General features: G+C 38.5%; 1 protein-coding gene across 1 annotated transcript in view; it reads left to right on the forward strand.

Moving 5' to 3' along the window:
- LOC124595869 (brefeldin A-inhibited guanine nucleotide-exchange protein 3) overlaps window positions 1-26,549 on the forward strand; it is a 306,469-nt gene that overhangs the window by 235,654 nt on the left and 44,266 nt on the right. The window contains exons 19-23 of the mRNA XM_047134775.1: window positions 7,529-7,693; window positions 9,652-9,946; window positions 23,939-24,118; window positions 24,238-24,487; window positions 24,640-24,808. Coding sequence (XP_046990731.1) covers window positions 7,529-7,693; window positions 9,652-9,946; window positions 23,939-24,118; window positions 24,238-24,487; window positions 24,640-24,808 — 1,059 coding nt within the window. The remainder of the gene's footprint in view (window positions 1-7,528; window positions 7,694-9,651; window positions 9,947-23,938; window positions 24,119-24,237; window positions 24,488-24,639; window positions 24,809-26,549) is intronic.

The raw sequence follows: 26,549 nt of genomic DNA on the forward strand, positions 1-26,549 counted from the left end.
TAAGATGCTATGGACATGTGCAGAGAGGAGGGGGAGTACTATTTGGGGAGAAGAATTGAAGACCCAGAAATTGAAGGACCAAGGAGAAGAGGAGGACCGAAACTGAGATGGAAAGACAAGGTAGCAGGGGACCTAAGGGAGAAAGCATGGCTCAGAGAAGAAGCACTGTATAGGCATTTATGGAAGAGAAGGATCCAGCAAAGCAATGCTGACCCCACATGATGTGGGTAAAGGCTGAGATGATGATGATGATGATGGAAAAAAACTGTGTCAGTGATATTACTGATTTGTCCCTGCAGTTCGAAGTGACAAGTCTAGATTTAAATAATGAAACCTGGTATCAGTTAGTTATTTTTGCCATAATATACATACTCTGTTAACCAGCAGGCAAAATTCAGGTAATGTGGAATATCAAAATGAAAATGCCACAGTTTATCAAGGAAAATTCTAATTAGAGAAAATCAATTATGTTGCCACAGTTTCATGTCCTTTATATTGCCACGTACTGATTTGAGTGTAACTTACTCTGAATACAAATACAGGATTTATCAGAAACTGTCGTATCGGAGGCCGCACAGCAGCTGTCAACTCGGCGCGGCGTGGTACAACACGCGTGGCACACAGTGAGTAGCACTGGCGCCGCAAACGATGTCAACAACTGGCACAAGTGAACGCGTCGTCGCGGGATTATCGGCAGCGTACACACCACTATAGATACGGATTACCCTGGCGGTGCTGCCCTTGCCACGAGAGTGAGCAACCGTATAAGGGCGCCATCTACCAACACTCTGATTGGCCGGACCTGCGGATTTAAGCGAGCTCCCTGAGCCCTTTTAACCAGTTCAATCTTTGCCGATGACTGTGTTACTACCCAGCTGCTGGATTCGCGACGACCAAACCGTACTGTGGCCTCCCTGGCTGGAAACTTGTGACGCGTTGGTATTGACTGGTTGGCAGTGGTTTGGACTTGTATTCTCTACTAGTGAATCTGATTTCTCCTTTGTGCTACAGCCAGCGAAGTGTTGTGTAGTCGAACTTAAGTTTTGTTTTGAGTGACAGAAGATCAAATAAATTTGGTTATCACGGAATATTTGTTGTGTTATAGTGCAGACATAACAGAAACCATCTTTATTACACATTAATGGATGTGGCATGAAAGCTTCACAAACTTATGTTGTAACAGAAGTTTTCATTTTGCAGAGTTAATTAATGGTGGTGGGGTATTTTGCAAAATTTTCAAATTATTACAAATATTGATTATAAAGTTTTCAAGAACATTAATTACATTTCAGCTTTTAATGAAACTTATATTTCATGGGATTCAAAGATAGTTTGTCTGAAACTAATGATGTCAAAACACCTTGTGTTTTGCCCCTTAAACATGAAATTGGGTAAAACCAAAAAGGATGTATTGCACTATTTTAACCCTTGTATCGGTATGTAAGAAAACCAATGATAATAATCATTAGCGCGGCCACTGTAAGCATCAATAAAGATATATTTTGCTGTGCCAGAAGGCTTATAACAAATGCTAAAAATCCCATTCAATTTTTTTGTCAATCATTAGAGAGAGACTACCTGTAGTTCTCATGGAGAGAAGACGTTTTTCTTGTAAATCAATGTGTTGTCTGAATAATAATCCTTTGAAAATATTAAGCCTGAAAGTTCGTTTTTGTGCAAGACCATGAAAGTTTTCCTTTCTTCCGCGCACACGCTTCTTCTTACCTACCAAGTTTTATCAAGATTTTTTATTTATGCATGAATTGTTTTTTTTATAAGTTTGCAAGGAGCTGTTTTGCTGAGATAAACAAATAAAACATCATTAAAACATCTACACAGTGGATAATAATAAACATCAAGAGAGAGAGAGAGAGAGAAATGGGTTAATACTTACGAATGACTATATGAATCAGTTTTTTCTTTCAGGAAGTTATGGATCTCTGAAGATGCTTCACGATAATCAACCTTTCACTATGGAGCACTGAGCAGTGAGTCCACCTGGTGGCTAGTAAGCTTGGATGCTGAATAAAAATGGGGGGGGGGGGGGTGAAAGGCAACCACAGAAATTGGAACAACTATCTTGGATTCTGATGTCATTGATGTCATCCTGGATTGCCGTCTTTGAGTGTGACATCACATGCCCCAGCTAAAGTCTGCCATGTTGAATTTTAAACTCAGTGTCCACCTTGGATTTGTATAAATGTTCATCTTAGATTCTATACTTAGTGCAAGTAATTTCCTTCCACTGTAATGTCATGGGAAAATCCGGTAGGACAAGAGAAATCTGACAACTGTGCAGGCTCTGCCAGCTATGGAATGTTTTTGGGTTATAAATAGGTGCCATAACTGTTAAATAACATTGCTGTTGTTGTGGTCTTCAGTCCAAAGACTGGTTTGATGGAGCTTTCCATGCAACTCAATCCTGTGCAAGCCTCTTCATCTCTGAGTAATTACTGCAACCTACATCCCTCTGAATCTGCTTACTGTGTTCATCGGTTGGTCTCCCTCTACAACAAAACCCTGCGCACTTCACTCCAGTACTAATTTGGTGATCCCTTGATGCCTCAGAATGTGTCCTACCAACTGATTCCTTCTTTTGGTGAGGTTGTACCACAAATTTCCCGTCTCCCCAGTTCTGTTCAGTACCTCCTCATTAGTTACGTGCTCTACCCATTTAATCTTCAGCATTCTTCTGTAGTACCACATTTCAAAAGCTTCTATTCTCTTCTTGTCAAAACTGTTTATTGTATATGTATCACTTCCATACATTGGTACACTTGATACAAATACTTTCAGAAAGGACTTTCTGACACTTAAATTTATGCTCGATGTTAACAAATGTCTCTTCTTCAGAAATGCTTTTCTTGTCTTTGCCAGTCTACATTTTATATCCTCCCTACTTCAACCAACATAAGTTATTTTGCTTCCCAAATAACAAAACTCGTTTACTACTTTAAGTGTCTCATTTCCTAATCTAATTCCTTCAGCATCACCTGATTTAATTCGACTACATTCCTTTATCTTCGTTTTGTTTTTGTTGATGTTCATCTTACGTCCTCCTTTCAAGATACTGTCCATTCCGTTCAACTGCTCTTCCAAGCCTTTTTCTGTCTCTGACAAAATTGCAATGTCATCAGCGAACCTCAAAGTTTTTATTTCTTCTCCCTGGACTTTAATTCCTACTCCAAATTTTTCTTTTTTTCCTTTACTGCTCGCTCATTATGCAGATTGAATAACATTGGGAATAGGCTACAACTTTGTCTCACTCCTTTCTCAACCAGTGCTTCCCTTGCATGCCGTTCAACTCTAATAACTGCCATCTGGTTCCTGTACAAATTGTAAATAGCCTTTTACTCCCTGTATTTTATCCCAGCCACCTTTAGAATTTGAAAGAGAGTATATTCCAGTAATCATTGTCAAAAGCATTCTCTAAGTCTACAAATCTGTAAACGTAGGTTTGCCTGCACTTAACCTATCTTCTGTGAGAAATTGTAGGGTCAGTATTGCCTCACATTTATCTGGAATCAAAACTAATCTTCCCCGAGGTCGGCTTATATGAGTTTTTTCATTCTTCTGTGGATTCATGTTAATAATTTTGCAGCCATGTCGTATGAAACTGACAATTTGGTAATTTTCACATGTGTCAGCACCGGCTTTTGTTGGACTTTGGATTATTATATTCTTCTTGAAGTCTGAGGGTATTTCGCCTGTCTCATACATCTTGCTCACTATATGGAAGAGTTTTGTCATGGCTGGCTCTACCAAGGCTATCAGTAGCTCTAATGGAATGTTTTCTACTCAGGGGCCTTTATTCGACTTAGGTTTTCCACTGTTCTGTCAAATTCTTCATTCAGTACCATATCTCCCTTCCCTTCTTCCTCTTCTATTTCCATAATACTACCCTCAAGTGCATCTCCCTTGTATAGACCCGCTATATACTCCTTCCACCTTTCTGCTTTCCCTTCTTTGCGTAGGACTGGTTTTCCATCTGTGCCTATCTGGGGATAGGCTACAACTTTGTCTCACTCCATTCTCAACCAGTGCTTCCCTTTCATGCCGCTCAACTCCAATAACTGCCATCTGGTTCCTGTACAAATTGTAAATAGCCTTTCCTGTAGGCAGTATTTATCTTACCCCTAGTGATATATGCTTCAGCATACTTACATTTGTCCTCTAGCCATTCGTGCTTAGCCATTTTGCACTGCCTGTCTGTCTAATTTTTTATACATTTGTATTCTCTTTCGCCCACATCATTTATTGCATTTTTATTTTTTCTTCTTTCATCAATTAAATTCAGTATCTCTGGTGTTACCCAAGGATGTCTACTAGCCCTTGTCTTTTTACCTACTTGATCCTCTGCTGCCATCACTATTACATCTCTCAAAGCTACCCATTTTTCTTCTACTGTATTCCTTTCCCTTGTTCTTGGCAATCGTTCCCTAACACTCCCTCTGAAACCATCTACAATCTCTGGTTCTTTCAGTTTATCCGGGTCCCATCTCCTTAAATTCCTGACTTTGTGCAGTTTCTCCAGTTTTAATCTACAGTTTGTAACCAATAAATTGTGGTCAGAGTCGACATGTGCCCCTGAAATGTCTTACAGTTTAAAATCTGGTTCCTATTTCTTTGTCTAACCATTATACAATTAATCTTAAACCAGGTCCTTCCATATATAAAAACTTCTCTCATGTTCTTAAACTAAGTGGTAGCTATGATTAAATTATGCTCGGTGCAAAATTCTACCATGCAGCTTCCTCTTTCATTCCTTTCCGCAGTCCATCCTTTTCCTACTATTTAATTCCAGTCCCCCATGACTCCTAAATTTTCAGCTCCCTTAACTATCGGAATAATTTCTTTTGTCTCATCATATATTTCCTCGATCTCCTCCTTATCTGCAAAGCTAATTGGCTTTTAAAGTTGTACTACTGTGGCGGGTGTGGGCTTCGTGTCTGTTGTGGCCTCAGTAATGTTTTCACCATGCTGTTCAAAGTAGCTCATCTGTGTTCCTGTTTTTTTATTCATTATTAAACCTACTCCTGTATTACCATTATTTGATTTTGTATTTATAACCCTGTATCAACTGACCAGGAGTCTTGTTCCTCCTGCCAACAAACTTCACTAATTCCCACTATATCTAACTTTAACTTATCCATTTCCCTCTTTAAATTTTCTAACTTACATTCCCTATTAACGGATCTGACATTCTGCACTCCAATTGGTTGAACAGCAGTTTTGTTTCTCCTGATGATAACATCCTCCTGGGTAGTCCCTGCCTGGAGGTCCAAATGGGGGACTATTTTACCTCTCGAATATTTTACCCAAGAGGATGTCATTATCATTTAACCATACAGTAGAACCGCATGCCATTGGGGAAAATGGGGAAAATTATGGCTGTAATTTCCCCCTTGCTTTCAGCCATTCATAGTACCAGTACAGCAAGGCTATTTTGATTGATATTACAAGGCCTGATTAGTTAGTCATCCAGACTGTTGCTCCTTTAACTACTGAAAAGGCTGCTGCCCCTCTTCAGGAACCAAACGTTTGTATGCCAGAGAAAAACCCAGTAGGATATGACTGTGTTGTAGGGGGTCTTTGGTAACAGAACTGAACATTTTTGGAAGCTATGATATTTCATCTATTAATAGCCCCATATCAGCATGTTCAGTATCTTAGTGATGCAGAACTTGTACCAACCTATCATTATGTGTCTGTGGTCTGGTCTACCCTGTAGCACTTGCAGAACTCTACAGCTTGTGCACATTCAGTGAATTTATTTAATGTAGTGGATAATTTGTTACACTTTTTACTGTAGCAGGAGCATTTTGTTACAATTTTGCTGTAACTTGGAGCATTTTGTTACAGTTTTGCTGTAACATGGAGCATTTTATCACAATTTTACAGTAACTGCAGACAGTTTGTTACAATTTCATTGGAACAGAGACATTTTATTACAGTTTTATTGTAACATGGGGCAATTTGTTGTGCAATAACATGTAGATCTATGGGAAAGAGTTTCATGTAGTCTGCACAGTGTAAGAAAATTTTAGCATTATCAATACAATGTGTTTATTAGTTCCTCAACTCAGTCACTGAAACCAAGGGTGTAAACGTCATGCTATAACAGGAGTAGCCCAGCTGTGTGTATAATCCAATCTGTGGAACATGTAGTTAAATAAATAACTTACTTACTCACATTGCACCCACCCCTTATCCATATCTCTCAAGGAATTGGCATCATTCTTTTCCAAAGGATTGTATAAATATACGTGGACCGCCAGTCAAGGCTTACATTCATTGATTTCTAGTAGTATACCCTATTTTTAGAGAGATATTAATAGTCAAGGGCACTGATGCCTGGGGGCAAGGGGAGAGTTTGGCCCCCCCATAGCTCTCAGGGAAAGAAAAAATGTAGTGCAGTCAGGTGATATTCTTTCAATAAAATGATTGAGAAGTCGGTATTCCATAGGTCTTTAACAATGTTGGAATTGGTCTTTTTTAATGGCTGCTTGCATGTCGTTGTTCACCTCCCAAAATATTAATAATACTCCAAGCCTCCAGGTTTTGCCCCTCAGACCCTCCAGCTACAAACTATCATACGGTTACTATTGTTAATGATGACAACAGTTTATAAGAAATATGTGTAATGTTGTACACTCCAAGTCTTGTATACGTAAGGTGGAGGCAGTGTACTTATATTCAAGGAGTTAAAATCCTAGTGTAGCCATAAATTTCTAGGTTTTCCATGATTTCTCTAATTTATTTAAGGCTGCATTCCTTCCCCAACCTGAGCCTGTGCTATATGAAGTACATCATGCCAATATATTCGTGATGGAAATGCAGAGCTGTAAATTTTGCTGCTTCTGTGGTTATGAAATCACACTGTAATTTCTTTCCTATGTTGTTACCGCTGCAAGAGTTTTGTTTCTGTGTACTGTCTTCAAGAAAGACAAATTCATAAGATTAATGAGCATTACATGTGTATCAATTCTTCTGTTACTCTGTAAGTTTATTAAAAACAAATTGTGTGCTGACTAATACATAGATTATATGGAGATTACAGTGTGACTTATGTATTAGTCAGCACATGATATATTTTAAATAAACTTACAGATGGCATACTTAATTGCCCTAAGTTAAAATGGTACCACAATTTTCAATTGCTTGTTACAGAATGACTAAGCTATTGTAACGTCAACTTTAATTTTCTATTAATTTCCTCATCGTGATTTTGCCAAGTAAAACTTACATGGTTACTATAAATTTATTTTTAAATTAAATGGCAAATCCACCTTTCTGGAAATAATGCTTTCAGAAGCAGGAAACTGACGTAAAATCAAATATAGGAGATTTTACTATTTTTGTGTTCCAAAAATTTTCTGTCCACCTGTCGGTAAGTCTTTCATGTCACGAAAAACGAACTGCTAAGTGTTCGGTCTTAATTGCTCATTGATAATTACAGTCATTTTGAAATGCATTGAAACATGACAGAAAAGACTGTTTACATTGGTGTGTATCCTTTTTTTTCCAGTGTTGATGTGTATAGTTTCCTAGCTGGACCTGCTTCATCTGTGACTACTACAGATAACATCATAGAGCTCATTCAAGAGAGTAATGCAGATATTACTTCACATGGTGTCCTGAATTATCAATATGCAGCTAAAGTCAGTTGTATTCTGTCGCAGCAAGTTGACAAGTAAGTATTTATTTAAGTTTTATTTGAGACTCTGAAAGAGAGTCAAGCATAAAATATAATCAAATAGTCTTTGAAGAACAGGTAACAATGTGCAGGTTCCCAGTTAACAGAGCTGGTAATGAATGATCGGAAGAATGAGAAAACAACATAGTGAATTCATGGAGAGATTTTTTAAGAATAAGAAACCTTCATATCACGTAAGAAGTAAAACCACTTCCATTTCTCAGTACCTATGATATAACACTCAATGAAAGGTCAACATACACTATGTGATCAAAAATATTTGGACACCTGGCTGAAAATGACTTGCAAGTTTGTGGCGCCCTCCATCGGTAATGCTGGAATTCAATACGGTATTAGCCCACCCTTAGCTTTGATGACAGCTTCCACTCTTGCAGGCATATGTTCAGTCAGGTGCTGGAAGGTTTGGGGAATGGCTTCACGGAGTGCTGCACTGGGGAGAGGTATTGATGTTGGTTGATGAGGCTTGGCACGAAGTTGACATTCCAAAACATCCCAAAGGTGTTCTGTAGGATTCAGGTCAGGACTCTGTGCAGGCCAGTCCATTAAGGGGATGTTATTGTCTTGTAACCACTCCACCACAGGCCGTGCATTATGAACAGACGCTTGACAGTGTTGAAAGATGCAGTTGCCATCCCTGAATTGCTCTTCAATAGTGGGAAGCAAGAAGGTGCTTAAAACATCAATGTAGGCCTGCGCTGTGATAGCGCCACACAAAACAAGAAGGGGTGCAAGCCCTCTCCATGAAAAACATGACTACACCATAACACTACCACTTCCTAATTTACTATTGGCACTACACACGGGCATTCGCCATACCCACACCCTGCCATTGGATCGCCACATTATGTACCATGATTTGCCACTCCACACAACATTTTTCCATTGTTCAATCGTCCAATGTTTACGCTCCTTACATCAAGCAAGGCGTCATTTGGCATTTACCGGCATGATGTTTGGCTTATGAGCAGCTGCACAACCATGAAATCCAAGTTTTCTCATCTCCCGGCTAACTGTCATAGTACTTGCAGTGGATCCTTATGCAGTTTGGAATTCCTGTGTGCTGGGCTGCATAGATGTCTGCCTATTACACATTATGACCCTCTTCAACTGTCAATGGTCACTGTCAGTCAGCAGTCAGTCAGCAGTCAGTGTGTAAATCTCGCATACAGGCGTATGACACAAGTGACACCCAATCACCTGACTACTTTCGAAGTACATGAGTTCCGCGGAACGCCCCACTCTGCTCTCTCACGATGTCTAATGACTACTGAGGTTGCTGATATTGACTACCTGGCAGTAGGTGGCAGCACAATGCACGTAATATGAAAAACGTGTGTTTTTGGGGGTGTACGGATACTTTTGATCACATAGTATATATTTGGGTATTGGCTTCTTCAGCACAGCAGCAGTTAATTTCTTCCCACAGTTTATCATTTACTTAGTTAAAGTTCATAGTTGCTTGTTCCATAAGTTTCCAAGTGTGCACCTGGGATGTCACTATAGCTCTGTTAATAATTCAGTTAAAAGTTTCCAGCCATTGTCAAGATGGTCAGTGACTCACTTCTGACAGTAAATTCACGTACTTGGGTCATAGATATGCTCCAAAATGCAAAGTAAATATGTGACACATAACATAATTGTTAACACAACAGTGCCACTTCTGCCTATAGATTTAGGCTGCTTAAAAGGAACTACATCAGATATGAAATTGTGGAAGTGCTAGGGTAAAATAAACTGAGTGCCACTTGTAGAAACTGCAATGATTGCATCATAACTGAGACACATTTTTCGTTGTATTTGTGAACAAGTCTTGGTTCCTTATTTGTGAATTCCATTGAACAAGTTTAGCTTGTTATTGAAATTTCATTCATTAAACTAAGTGCCTTTTATTTGTGTGCAACATGGTGTATTACAATTAGATTATTTGTTTACAGGCTGTTTGATGACGCAGCACTCAAGCTGAATTTGAAGGCTCTTAGCAATTTCTTATTAGCTTTGTGCAGTGCTTCACAAAAACAGTTATTTGCTCAACACTCAGGAATTGTAAAAGATATGCCACTTTCGGGTAAGCTGTGGTGGCGTAAGACTCAGCCATGCTCACCTTTAGAAAGTCATCATCAACTACTGCTTCACCGTGTTGGGGATGTTACACTTAAATGTATTCGCAGTGGGAGACCTCTCATACATATAATGCAGGTGTGGTCCATTGTTGGCCCACATTTCATGGAGGTAAGATCTAGTCATATAGTGTGCAATGAACCTTTTCCATGGTAAAGCAAATGAAGATACAAAATCTGTAAATAAAGATATCTTGCTACAAGTAAAGAACTGGCAGGTGGAGTCATTTCACAGAAATGATGATAGGTTTCTCTGCACATAAAGAAAACACATGCCATGAATGTCAGTTTGAAGAAGGAAAATGAGACTGTTACACTAAATGTGGATGGTACCTTCATTTGTGCATAAGATGCACAGAGTTTCTGCTAATGAATGTTGATTGTCAGTTGAAGTAGTGTGATCACATGAGGATACTTGGTAACAGAGTATCTTCAGCATGTTACGTTCTTAGCATCCTGTCATCAGTGTGTAGCAGCTAATGTCTTTTAGTTGCATACTGTTCATATAGATACCTAATTCATACACCACCAGAAAAAAAAATTAGTACACCTGAAAAGACAATGTTGATTTTGATCCGATGATGGCATATGTTACCTGGTTGATAGTAGATGTTTTAAACATTTTGTGGCTGTGATCTCAGCAACTGTGTATGCAATAATATAAAATGTAATAGTCAGCCAACTGGTAGTACACAATTTAAAAAAAAAATACGTTAACCATGTTTTGGTAGTTCTGAGACTATCTTCATCAGAATGGTAAAAGTTTCCTAGAAAAATATATAAGGTACATAAAATAGAGGCATACCTGAAAATTACTAACGAAAACCAGAAATTGTTCTTATATGAAATCACATAACAACTTTAAACTTTCAGCAACAGTGCTCTCATCAAATGACATGTTTGTGTCTCACGAGTCAAGAATAAAAAATCATAATAAAAAAGACAGACTGTTATCACAGAACGATAAAACCATGGTTGCAAGTGGCGGCACAAGTTAACAGTTGTAGCCGACTAAGACTGGCACATACACAGTGCAAGAGGCATCAGACTAAACAGCATGTAAGCCGACACTGCCATGAGATGGACACGAGGATTAGTACTGCCATCTAGTAACAAAACGGCAACAATATAAACATCTGCATTAAAAGCAAAATTACATGGCTGTAGGTATACAATAGTAACGTATAGTACCCAGATAATAGGCAATGTGGAAGTCTGCAAAAGTAGTAAATCAGCCCTTCTACAGGTAGTTTTAAATAAAGTAAAAAACTGACAATGACAGTTGAATAAGGGAAATGAGCATTCCCGACACTGCTGTGGGGAAACATAAATTTTACTAAAGACAAAGTTTCTTTGCTTGAAGGTTTAAAATATAATGTTATGGCACAATTATCTAACAAAAATGTAAGAGAAAATATGGTTGTAGATTTGAAAACTGGCCTTGACTGTGCAAAAATAGACAGCTCTCATCAGGCCAGAATAGCACATGATGTGTGCAATATTGTTAGCAAAAACTTAATTGTTTCCTATAATACTTTTAATAATGATATACAAATAATTAAAGCCTTTAATAGTGAACTTAAAGTAAATGATGCTTTAATAATGAAGCCTGATAAAGGGAATGTCATTGCCATTGCTAAAAAGCAAGAAATTGTTACGAAAACCTTAGAGTTTTTCAAGGAAATCGATGCTAAATTTTTACTTGAACATTTCCAAAAAAGGCAGCTAATTAACATGAACCATCAAGTTCCAAAGTCACATGTACAATTTAAAGTTCATAAATTAGGACATCCTGTACATCCCATTTTGAATAGTATGAATAGTGCCTACCATGACCGAGCTAGGTTTCTGCATGACATATTGAAAAAATATTTTGTTTTCCAGAATAATTATTCTATCTCTGACAGTCAAAACTTAGCCAATAAAGTTAAAGACATACATTGTCATCAAAATTCTATGTTAATATCTTTTGGCATTAAAAAACTCTACATGAATGTACCAGTCAAAACAGCATTGCACCAAAAAAAAAAAAAAAAAAAAAAATATATATATATATATATATATATATATATATATATATATATATATATATATATATATATATATATAGAGTTATAATAGAGGGAAACATTCCACGTAGGAAATATATATCTAAAAACAAAGATGATGTGACTTACCAAATGAAAGTGCTGGCAGGTCGACAGACACACAAACAAACACAAACATACACACAAAATTCAAGCTTTCGCAACAAACTGTTGCCTCATCAGGAAAGAGGGAAGGAGAGGGGAAGACGAAAGGAAGTGGGTTTTAAAGGAGAGGGTAAGGAGTCATTCCAATCCCGGGAGCGGAAAGACTTACCTTAGGGGGAAAAAAGGACAGGTATACACTCGCACACACGCACATATCCATCCACACATACAGACACAAGCAGACATATTTTTAGATATATATATATATATATATATATATATCAATATAATGGAAGGAAACATTCCACGTGGGAAAAATTATATATAAAAACAAAGATGAGGTGACTTACCGAACAAAAGCGCTGGCAGGTCGATAGACACACAAACAAACACAAACACACACACAAAATTCAAGCTTTCGCAACAAACTGTTGCCTCATCAGGAAAGAGGGAAGGAGAGGGGAAGACGAAAGGAAGTGGGTTTTAAGGGAGAGGGTAAGGAGTCATTCCAATCCCGGGAGCGGAAAGACTTACCTTAGGGGGAAAAAAGGACAGGTATACACTCGCACACACGCACATATATATATATATATTGCAGTTAATAGTGGCTATGAACCCAACATAGTAAGTAACATTTTCAGCAATAAAAAGAAGAACAGAATTACCACCCTGGGCATCTCCTTTAATGACCAAAATGAATAGAAAAATTTTATTTCTGTACCATTTCTTGGTCCTGATCTTACAGAATACAGCATCTTATGCAAAACAAATATGATTTCAAAGTAGCTTTTTTCACCAATAATTCTGTAAAAAATAGTCTTATTCACAATATGGATTCAACACAGTCTCATTTGCGAAAGTCATTTTATAAAATCGTCTGTGACTCTTGTCTGGCCTATTACATAGGACAGACAGGGCAAGCTGTATCTGTAAGTTTTAGAGAACATCATCTAGGAAAAAAGTGTACTGATATTCATAATTCATCCTTTGCCGAGCACTTGTTAATCGCAGGGCAGAAACTCGAAGAAGTGCAAGATGTCAGTATTCTACATTCCGGGAAAAAGGTTTCAGGGTTTACATCCTAGAAGAATTGGAAAATTTAAAATACCTCTTGCTTAAAAATGGTTTTATTCTTAACAAACAATTACAGTTGCGTAATAAAAACTTCTTTCGAGATTTGTAGCTGTTACTTAGCTTTGCCTGATTTTTCAAATTCTTCCATAGTAGTGTTGGGAATGTTCCCAATAGCAGAATTGTGTATATCAGATGGGAATTGTAGAAAGCAAAGTTTCATTAACATGCCCTATCAGATTATGGAGTACATATTATTCACACACAAAATTGTTTCCCATTTCTTATTTCCCATTGCTTAGGAGTATGGCTGCAATTAGGAGGAGGTCACTCTCCCCTGTCCCATTATTCCATAGTGCTTTAGCTTTCTTATTAGGATGTCACTGGACACTTTGATAAAGTCTTTCTTTAAATCTGACAGTGTCACACAGGTTATTGACATATTCTCAAAGCAATCGTATACTTTTATTATGATGATGTTGTCAACTGCTTTCACAATAGGGAGGGTACATCTGAAGCCATTACTGTGCACAACAGATTAGATTGGTATATTCATAATACTGATTCATCTGCTAGTGCGTACAGTACTCTCTTATTTCAGAAATTATTGGGACAAATGAAATAGGTCAGTAATTGTCAGGTTGTGCTGTGTTACCTTTCTCATAGACAGTCTTGATTATGGATATTTTTAACCAATGTGGGTTGGCACCTTTCCTTTATATTTTGTTTATTAGTTTTGTTAAAGGTGTTATTATCTCTGTTCTCATGTGTTGAGAATTAGAAAATTCATGGTGACCTTCAGCTCAGGAATTACTGAGTTTGGCTACAGCTTCGCTGAGAGCTCTACAAGTTACATGACTCCATCTAAAACTGTCTGTTGTTTCATTGTGTAATGACAGCTATAATGTTCTGCCTTTCCCACATCAATCTCTTTCTAAGATAGGAGTGGCAAAGTATGTAATTTTTGTGTCACAGTGAACTGGAATACTGCAATCTTTTTTTGGCAGTTTGTTTCTTTTTTGTTGACTTTCCATGTTGCTTTATGTCTTGACTGAAGATCTGAGCTGCTTTTTAATGATTGTGTATTTATCTTTATCTGCTTAACTGTAAAGTGATCTATAACAATACAGGAGCATCATGAGCCTTATATTATTTAGGTGTGGTGTTTACCAGTGTTTTAAACCTCCTCATTTAGAATGGTGTTTTCACTTGCAATATTACTCATATCATATAGGGAACATTTCTTCAAAAACTTAAGTTAACATACCTAAAAATATTTTGGCTGACTTATTAGCATTCATATCATGTGTAATTAATTTGTTCCAGTCTGTTAAGCTTAATATAGTTCTTAGTGTGTTTAGTTTCTGTTCGTTAATGGATTGGTTACTTTTCTGCAACAGGTATCTGTTATCTAGAGGAATTTTAGGCCACAGCCCTTTGTGGTCAGCACTGCGAAGTGTAGTAGTATTATACTGCATTCTGCTTAACTGAAAATTTCAGATAGTATTACCCAGAGGTCCGGGTCTGCATTTGTTATTCTTTAGAAACAAGACCATCAGTTTCTCAAGCCTTTCAAAGAATAAGTCTTCATGGCAATTGGCTGGGCGATATATAGAGAAAGAAATAATTTCAGTTTGTAAACAATACAGCTGCAGCTTCAAAATTAGGTTCTACATGAAATTTCCTTACATCAGTAATTTCATAATTTGGTTTAAGTATTTAATTAATGTGGACAGACACACTATCGTGCTTCATATTTGTTAAGAAGTAAAGTGTGTGTGAATGTGGCAATCATTTCTGAAAGATGAATGAGCTGTTTAGAACTAGCTTTTTACATTATGTAACTTCTCTGTGAGAATATATGAACAGAACAATGTTGTACACTAGGGAAATACTGAATGAGGTGGCATTATTTTAAACAGATGATCTTTGTATTCTAGAGGTGGAGATTCTAATCCCCATCTGGCCATCTTACTACTACTGCTGCTGCTGCTGCTGCTGCTACTGCTACTGCTACTGTTCTGCTGCTGCTGGTAGCTAATATAACAGCATAAGGGGTAGAGGAGATCTGCCTACCTTTTCCAACTTTATCAGGGAGCTCTCACTGGACAGCTATTTCACAAATACGTTTAACTGTTCTCCTTGCTTTTCTCTCATTATATTTCCACCCTTACTTGATTTTGACAGATTAAAAAATTCGTACTAACACACAGTATCACTGGCACAAAAAAATGTTAACAAAATGAACACATGCCAAATTTCACTGCAAAAGTTTGTTAAAATTGAGTATACAGCCTGCAGCCTAACCTTCTGTATCCAATAACCTTACCACTTGTTTCACCAGCTTCTGTCCCTTTACAACCTGGAGCTCTGCTTGTTGCTGCTGATACATCCTCTTTCTACTCCTACATACGCGATGATTATGGCTTTGCTGCTGTTTAATTATTTATGGCTTTGCTGCTGTTTAATGTTGTCTATCAAAAGGCTCGACTGTCTCTAGATCGACAGATCTTTCCTGGTAACCAGGAAGGTCGACATCTGCACTCACAACTATTTCTCCTGTGAAGACATGTCTTGCCAACAATACCACAATCCTACAATAGGCACTTGAATGTAACTATCTTGTGCTAACCTGTTCATAAGATGTCTCAAAGTCTTATTTCCTATTCATTCAGAATCCTAAACCAGTAAACCACTCATTCATTGGTGACATCTTTATGATCTGGACCCACGTGAGTGCACCCTATTCTCATTCCTCCAGAACGTCGACACTTGGTCCCCTACTTGTGTCAAGTAGCCCTCAATGACTCTCTGTATCACATTCTTGTGTGTTGACTTCCACCTCACCAAAGTCTGTATAAAGGACTCTGTTTTATATTATATCTTCCAGTCACCAGCAGTACTTCTGATTCAACAACTATCAGCCATTCTGTTACATACCAAAATATTCCTCCCATACAACCTGGTCATTTGTGAGTATTGTTTCTGCAGTGACAAGCAGCCCTCTTACCTTGATGAGGACTTTTCAGACTGAAATTACTGTCAAAATCTTGTCTATAAAAAGATCAGCCATGTAGTGTCGAGCCACAATCCGAAAATTGCTCACAAACCTGCTGGCCAGCCACAAAAGAGCATTCCCGTTCTTCACGAAACTACAAAATCCTTGTCCTCCTTATGCTCCTCTTATGCCACATGAATCATATCCCTATAGAAGATCTACTGAGCAACATGTGGCACAATTGGTAATGTACCACACTTGAACACTGTATGAGCTGGTATCAAACTCTCCCACGTGACATCTACATTTAGGTTTTTTGTGGTTTCCCTCAACTCAAGACAAATGCCAGGATGGGTACTTTGAAAAGGGCATTGATGATTTTCTTTCTTTCCTTATTCAGTCCAGTCTTCTTCTCCATTTCTAATTATCTTTTTGTCAACATTAAATCTTAGTTTTCCTGCCCTTGGAAGGCTCAGATACCCTTGTCACTAGCTAGCACTTCCTGTCCTGAGAGAGACAGTGCCATCTGGCAAAGCAGTTACATCATATACCAACTTTACGGTAACAATTGCACAGCTTTCTCAATGGATATAACCATAAAAAAATGTTCCAATTGCATGAATAACTACTGCCGAACTCTGAGCAGGGGCCAAGTAGACCACCTATTTATGGAACATTACAGGACAAGATAAAGTGTTTGATGTAAACAGCTATTTCACAACCTATACCACCTGTTTTCTCCTCAACACACTGCCTTTTCCCAGTTGTCCAGGTGAGAACTATCTTTGCAGCACATACTTTTCTTCATTGACCTTTCCTGTACACATGTATTCCGCCTGTATCTGCCATCATCCCTCCCCTCTCCCCCTACTGTTTCCATCAAATTCAACCCTTGTGCCCACATGTCTCTCCCTTTTTTACTTTTCACTTTTTTAATCTTTCCTATTTCTTTATTGTTTTCTCCTACTCACAATTCGCTATGTTCCATACTTTCCTTCCTACCCTGCTTCCCTCCCTCCCTGTGAGCCTCCTACTTCCTCTCCATGAGCCTGAGCTGTTTCGTGCATTCGTAAGAGAGTGGACTCATATTCAGGAGGGTGTGCGGTGGGGTGGGGTTTGGTTTTCTTCGTGTTGTTATCATGTTCATACAGTCCAGTCCACCTACCTCGATAGGCTTCTTGTGTGCTTGTTGACCCTTCATTCTGCCATAGCAGGTACTACGTAGGTGGTGCATCAGCGTTAAAGAAATCATCACCTACTACGTATCAGATAGAGGTCGCAAAACTCTAGTGAAAAATCAGTTCCTGAAAGTTCATGATAAATATCGGGCATTTAGAGTCTACCTTCTTGTAGCAAGATATTTGAAGTTCTGTTGTCTATGTATTGTCACTAAGATTTGTTAAATGGCTACCAAGTCCGTGTTCACAACTTTACGCAAGTGAAACATTTGGTTGATTCAGTCACCTTCCTTTACAGAACAAAATTAATGACTCTAATTCTTTCCTTTTTATTTACTATTTTCGAAGAGTGATCTAATGTAATGTGTTCAGTACAATGGTTCAGAAGTAGCTCTCCTGGGCAGTGTCCTCCCACAGATAGCACCCCCCTCTCTGTGTGGGAAGCTCTCAATTCTGACTATCTGTTGATCTGAATGACCAATCAGAACATTCTTTGTAGATGATTCTTGTGGCAAAATCCTCTCTTACCCAATCACAATGTAGAAAGTAATTTTATGTAAGCAAAACTTCTATTTATTACATTAGATTTACATCTGCATCTACATCTACATCATTATTCTGCTATTCACAATAAAGTGCCTGGCAGAGGGTTCAACGAACCACCTTCAAGCTGTCTCTCTACCATTCCAGTCTCGAACAACACATGGGAAAAACAAGCACTTAAATTTTTCTGTGTGAGCCCTGATTTATCTTTTTTTATTGTGATGATCATTTCTCCCTATGTAGGTGGGTGCCAACAGAATGTTTTTACAATCGGAGGAGAAAACTGGTGATTGAAATTTCATGAGAAGATCCCGTCACTACGAACAATGCCTTTGTTTTAATGATTACCACTCCAATTCACGTATCATGTCTGTGACACTATCTCCCCTATTTCGCGATAATACAAAACGAGCTGCCCTTCTTTGTACTTTTTCGATGTCATCCGTCAGTGCCACCTGATGCAGATCCCACATCGCACAGCAATACTCCAGAACAGGGTGGACAAGCATGGTGTAAGCAGTCTCTTTAGTATACATGTTCCACCTTCTAAGTGTTCTGCCAATGGATCGTAGTCTTTGGTTTGCTCTACCCACCATATTATCTACATGATCGTTCCAATTTAGGTTATTTGTAATTGTAATCCCTAAGTATTCAGCTGAATTTACAGCCTTCAGATTTGTGTGACCTATCACGTAATTGAAATTTAGCTAATTTCTTTCAGTAATCATGTGAATAACTTCACATTTTTCTTTCTTCAGGATCAATTGCCACTTTTCGCACTGTACAGATATCTTATCTAAATCATTTTGCAAGTCGTTTTGATCATCTGATGACTTTACAAGACGGTAAATGACAGCATCATCTGCAAACAATCTAAGACGGATACTCAGATTGTCTTCTATGTTGTTAATATAGATCAGGAACGATAGAGGGCCTATAACACTTCCTTGAGGAACACCGGATATTACTTCTGTTTTACTCGATGACTTCCCAACTATTACTATGAACTGACAGGAAATCTTGAATCCAGTCGCACAACTGAGGCGATACTCCGTAGGCATGCAGTTTGTTTAGAAGCCGCTTGTGAGGAACGGTGTCGAAAGCCTTCTGGAAATCTAAAAATATGAAATCAATTTGACATCCCCTGTTGATAGCACTTAATACTTTATGAATATGAAGAGCTAGTTGTGTTTCACAAGAACGATATTTTCTGAATCCATGCTGACTATGTGTCAATAAATCATTTTCTTCAAGGTACTTCATAATTTTCGAATACAGTGTATGTTCCAAAACCCTACTGCAAATCGACGTTAGTGACATAGGCCTGTAATTCAGCGGATTACTCCTACTTCCCTTGTTGGGTATTGGTGTGATCTGAGCAATTTTCCAGTCTTTATGTACGGATCTTTCTGTTAGCAAGCAGTTGTATATAATTGCTAAATATGGAGCTATTGTATCAGCATACTGTGAGAGGAACCTGACTGGTATACAGTCTGGACTAGAGGCCTTGCCTTTATTAAGCAATTTAAGCTGCTATGTTACATCGAGGATATCTACTTCTATGTTTCTCATCTGGGCAGTTGTTCTTGATTGGAATTCAGGATTATTTACTTTGTCTTCTTTGGTGAAGGAGTTTCGGAAAACCATGTTTAATAACTCTGCTTTAGTGGCACTGTCATCAGTGACTTCACCATTGTTATCGCGCAGTGAAGGTATTGATTGCATATTGCCACTGGTGTGCTTTATGTATGACCAGAATCTCTTTGGGTTTTCTGCGGGATTTTGAGACAGACTTTCGTTGTGGAAATTATTAAAGCAATCTCACATTGAAGTACGCAGTATATTTCGAACTTCTGTAAAACTTTGCCAATCTTGGGGATTCTGCGTTCTTTTAAATTTGGCATGCTTTTTTCATTGCTTCTGCAACAACGATCTGAACCGCTTTGTGTACCATGGGGCTCAGTACCAACACTTATTAATTTATGTGGTATATATATCTCACTTGCTGTCGATACTATCTCTTTGAAAACATTCCACTACTTTTCTACACTTACATGATCAGATCGGAAGGAATCAGCTTTTTTAAATAGATATACTTTGCGTTTCTTTTTGGTGGTTGTAGATGTTACAGTATTTAGCCTAGCAGCAACTGCCTTGTGGTCACTAATCCCTGTACTCGTCACAATATTCATTATTTGTCCAGGATTATTTGTTGCTAAAAGGTCAAGTATGCTTTCACAACCATTTACACGTCGAGTGGGCTCATGAACTAATTGTTAAAAATAATTTTCTGAGAAAGCATTCAGTACAATTTTGGATAACATTTTATGCCTGCCGCCGCCTTTAAACATATAATTTTGCCACTGTATTGAGGATAGATTGAAGTCCCCACCGACTATAATTGTATAAAAGGGGTACCTTTTTGAAATGCGACTCAAATTTTCTTTGAACTGTTCGCCAACTATATCTTCTGAGTCAGGGGGTTGGTAAAACGATCCAATTAATAGTTTAGTCCGATTGTCAGGTATAACCTCTACCCACACTATTTCATGGGAACTATCTACTTCAGTTTCACTATAAGGCAAACTACCTCTGACAACAATAAATACTCCACCACCAACTGTATTTAATCTATCCTTTCTGAACACTGTTAGATTGTTTGAAAAAAAATCAGCTGAACTTATTTCTGGCTTTAGCCAGCTCTCTGTACCTACAACTATTTGAGCTTCAGTGCTTTCTATTAGGGCTTGGAGCTCTGGTTCTTTCCCAACACAGCTATGACAGTTTACAACTACAATACCAATCGTTTCTACAACTACCTTACTGTGTTTTACCTGCCCACTTTTAGACAGACGCCCCTTCTGTGGTTCCCTGAGACCCTCTAACCTAAAAAACCTCCCAGTCCCTTCCACACAGCCCCCGCTACCCGTGTAGCCCACCTCTTGTGTGTAGTGGACTCCTGACCTATTAAGCGGAACCTGGAAACCCACCACCTGAGCGTCTGATTCAGACCCTCCACTTGGCTCTGCACCAAAGGACCACAGTCGGTTCTATCGACAATGCTGCAGATGGTGAGCTCCACATTACCCTTGGAAGCAAGACTGGCAGTTTTTACTATTTCTGCTAGCCGCCCGAAACCAGACAGAATCTCCTCCGATCCAAAGTAACACACATCATTGGTACCGACGTGAGCCACCACCTCCAGTTGGCTGCACCCTGTACTCTTCATAGCATCCAGAAGCACCCTTTCCACATACGGAATGACTCCCCCTGGAATGCACATGGAAGGCACAGTGGCTTCCTTCCCCTTCTTCGCAGCCATGTTTCTAAGGGGCCCCATTATGTGCTTAATGTCGGAGCTCCCAGTTGCCATCAAACCCACCCTCTGGTAACACCCAGACCTAGCAGGCCCAGAAGCTTCTTCTGGAACAGGGTGGACGATTGCATCCGGCTCAGAGACATCGTCAGCCACAGATAACGCCTGAAACCTGTTCGTCAAACGAACCGGGGAGGCCCTACGATTGGCCCCTCGGAAAGTTTTTCACTGCCTGCCATACTTTTGAATGACCTCGCACTCTACCACTGGTGGGGGGTCAGTCTCAGTGCAGGCAGTACCCAGGGTGGTCACAGCGGTGGACCAATCGGAGGACACGTGGGACGTGCTTGATGTCCCTCGCATCCCCGCGTTCATCCCCCACAGTGACGCCCCTTGGCAGCAGCCTGGAGCCGTGTGATGGAAGCCAACGCAGCCTGGAGCTGTGAGCGAAGGGTCGCCAACTCAGCTCGCATCTGTACACAACAGTCACAGTTCCTGTCCATTACTCAGTCGCTCCTGTTTGAAGCTCATAAAAATATGCAATAAATGATCAGTGTACTCGCCTTATTAGCTCCGCGAAATCGATGTGCTCTCTCACTGATGGTCTAACCAACACTGAGCTGTTCTAACCAAACAAACAAAACCCTGTATGATACAAGGGTCGATAGCAACAGTGGTACTGTACACTACACTGTATTGAAATAGAAGGTTGTGCCTAGTAGGCACTCGAACACCCAAGAAATTACAAAAATAAACTAGTAACTACACAGATAACTGAAAATAAGTTGCTCGTGTTTGAAGCCTGTAAAAATATGTTACAAGCAAACGGTGTAATTGCCTTATTAGTAGCAGGAACTCATGGTGCACTCTCGCTGACGGTCTAATTATAAACCAAATAAAGTATGAAATAATTCCAAAGTTAAATAATAAACTTATTCCATTCATAATCTTTTCTGGCTGCCTTTTTCAAAAACATGCTGACTCAGACATTTGTCACATGGCTTCTGGTTCCTCCCAGGAATTTTTCCCACGGTTTGGATTTCACATAGATCTTCACAAAATAAAAGATTTTGAATTTTCAAATGTCCCTCATTCACCCTCAAATTCACTCCCATGCACTCGCATAACAAATTTTAACTGAATATTAATTTTAGAAGCTTACAGTATTACGTCAAATAAAAATTACAAATTATGTATAATGAAAGATTCTAGTTAATTGATTTTTAGGAGCTGAACTTTTCATAGTAGTTCCATAATATGTTGAAAGTCAATCTCTTGCCCTTACTCAATCAGTTTTGAAATACCAGAATGGTTTTGTATGATTTTTAGGTAAAATTTTCTATCCATTAAACTAAGATAAATAAAATGAAATTTGGACAAAATCATTTTATCAGTATTAAAAAGCATGTGTGAAGTTTGAACAAAATGGGGGAATAACTAATCTAGTTTATTTATAGTCTTAGGGACTATAAATATTTGTAGCATTCTACTGGCAGGCTGAGTCACTGCCACAGGTGGCAACTGATATAGGTGTGTCAGCTGCGTCCTAACTAAAGAAAATAAATGAATGAATCTCTTGCAGCTACTGGACCAGAGGTGCTCATGGCTCCACAATTTACTGCACCTATCATAACACGGAATAACTTGCTACGGTACAGGTTGCAGTTCAAAACAACATCCAACCATCTAGATTTAGGTTTTCAATTACTTTTGTAAATTGCTTAAGGTGAAGTCTGGGATAGTCCATACAAAAAGCCACCTCTGTATGGACCTATATGTTCCACTTAATTACAGTATTTCCCAACCCCTCTCCCATTATGTTCTCCCTCGCCCCACCCCCTAGCCCCTGTCTCGAACTCCAACCAAATCCAAGATTTCTACTCATGCTGCAGCATCAAGAGACAGTTGTGTATGTGTGTGTGGGTTGGGGGAGGGTGGGGTGATGTGCATGCACATGCTCTCTGAAGAAGAAATTTTTTATTTTGCTTATATGCTTGTCTACTTCTCAGCAGATTTTTTATCTGGAGGAAGTACTAGACCTCATATACATAAAATATCCTGAAACTTTGGTCCCAAGTCATCAAATCTTTAGACTGCTTATTGCATCTTGTGTTATTCTTTGAATTATAAACTCGAGTCTTTCTAATGTATTGTAGCAAAATCTGATGTCATTTACAAAACATTTTAATACTCCACTAATGCTATGGTTGAGAGCAGATGGGAATTTTATTAGAAAATTTTGTGAACTATTGGTTATGCAGTAACAGAGTCCATCTTTCATCGAAAGCAGTTGTTCCACATTCACGTATTAATTATCATACATGTTTTCAGTAATTATGCATCTCCTTCCTGCTTAGTGATACACTGCTGTTTCTATCAGAACTGGACTATTATGTGTTTATTCATCCTCTTTGTGCTTCAGGCTAAACTCCAATATTTCTTCTCAGAGTGAGCCAGTCAGTTACAGGGAAATTATGGGATCCATTAATATCTTTTAAATGTATAGGACAGTTCAAGCTGTATTTTTATGTATTTATGAATATGTATTTGATGTTTGATCTGTCTTGCAGAGCTACTTACAAATGAAAATTCCATTTGTAAGTTAAATTTCTGTTGAATTGCACAATTACTTCTACTCAGTTTACAAGGTGTAAGAGCCTCTCAGTTCAGTATTTTGGTGTTGTATTTCTAAAAACAAATAGTGGCACTGAAGTGTGTTGTGCACAGAAATAGTTTACAAAAGATCCCTACTAATAATTGTAAACTTCTGTGTAAAGTGTCAAAACATTTACTACTCTTTTTCCAGGCTGCATGTCATAAGGAACGAGCCATCTCCAAAAAAGCAGTTGCATGCATTCATGATGCTGTAAATGCCCTCTTGAATGAGCAGACAGAGCTACCGTATTTTCATTTTAATGAAGCTCTCTTCAAACCTTTTGAAAATCTACTATGTCTTGAACTCTGTGATGTAGATGTTCAGGATCAGGTAATTCAGTTGTAGAATATTTATGTAGAATGAATGATAAATTTCCTTTTTGCCAATAATAGAGTTTTTTCTAATCTGACTTTATAAATGGAATTGCTACTTATCCTGGATGTTTTCAGATTGTGAGCTGTATTTGTGAATTTGTGGAAGCAAACAGAACCGAAATACGATCTGGCTGGCGCCCCCTTTTTGGTGCTCTTAGGGTAGTCAAATTACCATTTTCACAGACTGCTGGAGATAACATAAACAGCCACCTTCGTGCTTTGCTTGATGTGTTTGAAGTATTTCTGCAAACTGATAATGCATTGGTGTTCTCAAATGCTGCAGTCGATTGCATACTTTGCCTACTGAAACATGTACGAGGCCCAAGTAAGTGTGGAATTGCTTATCATTGACAGTTATATTGACTAAGCTGTCTAAATAAAGTCTATGCATTTCTGTAAATAACATAGGAATATCAGGTATCAGTGTAATTGTAATGTTTGTTTGAAATAAAATATCTCTTGTCATTTCATACGCAGGTGAAATTGAAGAAATTTCTGGTTACCCACCAGATGAATTCACAGGTTCTCATTTGAATCCATCTGTGGAACTTTGCCTGGCTGCACTAAGATATCTTGAGAGATGTGCTGACATTTTAGCGTCTATGTACAATATGCCTGCATGCCCAGTATTTCACTCAGCTCACAGGTACATTTTTGCATGTTACAATCTTTTTGATAAATTGATGCTGTGCATGTTCTAGAATTGTGTTTATATTGTGCCTTAAGGAAAAAGAGACTCCTATGAATGTGTACATGCTTTCATATGTGCACGTCTGTGTGCTTAAGTTTGTCTGTATATATATTGTATTAATTTTCCTAAATGTAGTTACACACTTTTACTTTTCTCGTACTAACTATCATAACTATCATGTTTATTTCCTTTTCTTTTCATCAGTGGCTAATGGAATTTTTTAATAAACCTCTGATATTCCTCAACAATTTAGAATAACACACTGTCAAAAACAAACTACTTTAGGAGTATTTGAGAACGAACTATATGCCCATTAATTCCCACATTCTAGATATGAAAGGCTTTGCTGAAGATTACATGCATTAAATTCTTCATTCCTGAATCTGGAGTACTATATTTGTAGTTCTAATTCACGATTGGTGAAGGAAATATAACTCTAGATTATGTGTCCATGTTCACTACATTTCCATCTTTTCCTTTAATTCAGTTCATCACCTATTCATATCTTTTTGCATGTGATTGCCATAATAACATTTCATCTGTATTGTTTGCTTGCACCCAAAGAAGAGTCATAGCTTTTTGTGGCTCTCAGAAATTGCGTTCCTTTATACACTCACTCCACTTGCCCCACTGGAGTCTACTATATTCTGCAACCTTTTATTTTTCACTTGTCTTAAGTATTCATCCATTTTCCTTCCTGTAGATGGATGTTATGACAATGGAAGCACTAGTCTTTATCATCTGTATTTTCATTTTCCACCATTTTGTTGTTTCAACATTTCTTTGAAATATGCTTTAGCTTCTTACTGTAGTTATTGGTGCTTATATAAATATTCTATTATAGCTGACTGTGCAGATCAATACTTATGATGGACATTCTGGAAATAAGTTTCATCATTGTTTTACACACAGAAATTTTATTGCCCAAAATAAATACACCATGGCTTCATGAACTATATACCTTGCACTATTTTTTGACGTTGTTGTCACTGACACAGAAACATTTGATGTAGCATGCGTATAGTTTTGAAGAAACCACTCTGGTATAACTCAGTGTCCTGTGATGCTAGGAATTGTCTCTCAGCGTGCTCCACGTCAGCATTGGTTTGGAAGTGACATCCCGAGAGAGCAGCTTTTAATGCACGGAACAGTTGAAAGTCCAGTGGGGGCAAGACTGGGGTTGTAGTCTGGGCTTTCCAATGTCTCCCAACTGAAGTGACAAATCTGATCCTGTGCAAGCCTTGCTGTGTGTGGTTTTGCTTTATTGTCAAAGAGCACTCCACCCTCACTCAAGAGCTCTACTCTCTTTTGTCAAATGATGCATTAATGATTCCTTGCTGGAGGAAATCAAGGAGAATCACACTTTTCATGTCCCAGAACACTATGACCACAACCTTTCTTGTGGTAGGTGACACTTGAAATTTTTTCCTCACTGGGGAACTGGGATGCTTACACATCATTGAGGTACCCTTGGATTCTCAGTTAAAGTCTCATAGCCTCTGAGGATTCTGAACAGGAGCTCATTTCCCTCTCACACATATTGCACTGAGAGATCGAAGCTGATTCCCATTCTCACAATCTTGTGATCTGGGCTCAGATTTCTTGGCACACATCTTGCAGACACTTTTCAGTAACCCCTTAGAGAATGGAGCATGTGATGGGCTTTAGCACAACCAATAAACAATGTGTCTGACAC

The sequence above is a fragment of the Schistocerca americana genome, chromosome 2, assembly GCF_021461395.2.
Source record: "Schistocerca americana isolate TAMUIC-IGC-003095 chromosome 2, iqSchAmer2.1, whole genome shotgun sequence".
NCBI classification, from domain to species: Eukaryota; Metazoa; Arthropoda; class Insecta; order Orthoptera; family Acrididae; genus Schistocerca; species Schistocerca americana.